The 765-nt window shown below is 47.5% G+C and overlaps 1 protein-coding gene across 1 annotated transcript in view; it reads right to left on the bottom strand.

Annotated features, from left to right (window-relative positions):
- LOC119587633 overlaps window positions 1–765 on the bottom strand; it is a 25021-nt gene continuing 24256 nt past the window's right edge. The window contains exons 4-5 of the mRNA XM_037936337.1: window positions 539–712; window positions 1–94 (exon numbers count right to left, since the gene is read on the bottom strand). Coding sequence (XP_037792265.1) covers window positions 39–94; window positions 539–712 — 230 coding nt within the window. The 3' untranslated portion in view covers window positions 1–38. The remainder of the gene's footprint in view (window positions 95–538; window positions 713–765) is intronic.

Genomic DNA, 765 nt, shown 5'->3' on the forward strand with positions numbered 1-765 from the left:
ACATCCCTCGGCGGTTCTCGTTACGATGTCTACGTCTTCTACGCCGTGACATCTTGACTCATTCTCCTCTCTCTCTGTTCGATCTTCTGGTTCACTGCAAGAGAGAGAGAAAAAGAAAGGCTTTAATTAGGTTTGTTGGGAAAGAACTGAATGTGAGATTGAGGAAGCGAGGGTAGGAAAATAGGAAAAAAAAAGAGAGAAAGGAGGGAGAGATAGAGAAGGAACGAAAATGAAGAGTGAATGTAAGACAAAATACATATATCCAGGTGGATAAATAGAGGTAGATAGATAGATTGAGAAAGAAAGGGAGAAAGGAAGGGAAGGAGGGATGATGAAAGGGGGAAGGAGGGAGAAAGGCAGGGAGGGCGAGGAAGGAAGGAAGGAAGAAAGGGGAGAAGGGAGGGAGGTGGCAAGCGCAGAAGGAAAGGAATATTGGGAGAAAGAGACACAAAGAAGGAGAAGTGGGAGAAGAGGAAGAAGGAAAAGAAATCGAAAATCAGTCTTAAAAAAAAAATCATAAAGGAAAAAACCTCCTTACTTGACTCCTGCACAATGATGATCCCTCTCTGAATGGACCAGATCCAGCCGACGATAATCGGGGCCAGAATCAACTGCAGCAGCGCCACCAGCAGGTTGTAGAAAACCCCGGCGCCCTTGCTCGAGTGTTCCGTCGGGTAGCCGCACAGCACGGCGAATCCTGACACCATTGTCCCTGCAAAAGGAGAGGGAACGTTATCATGAGTGGACCCAGGGCGTTCCCTGGCT

The sequence above is a fragment of the Penaeus monodon genome, chromosome 22 (genome assembly GCF_015228065.2).
Source record: "Penaeus monodon isolate SGIC_2016 chromosome 22, NSTDA_Pmon_1, whole genome shotgun sequence".
Classification (NCBI taxonomy): domain Eukaryota; kingdom Metazoa; phylum Arthropoda; class Malacostraca; order Decapoda; family Penaeidae; genus Penaeus; species Penaeus monodon.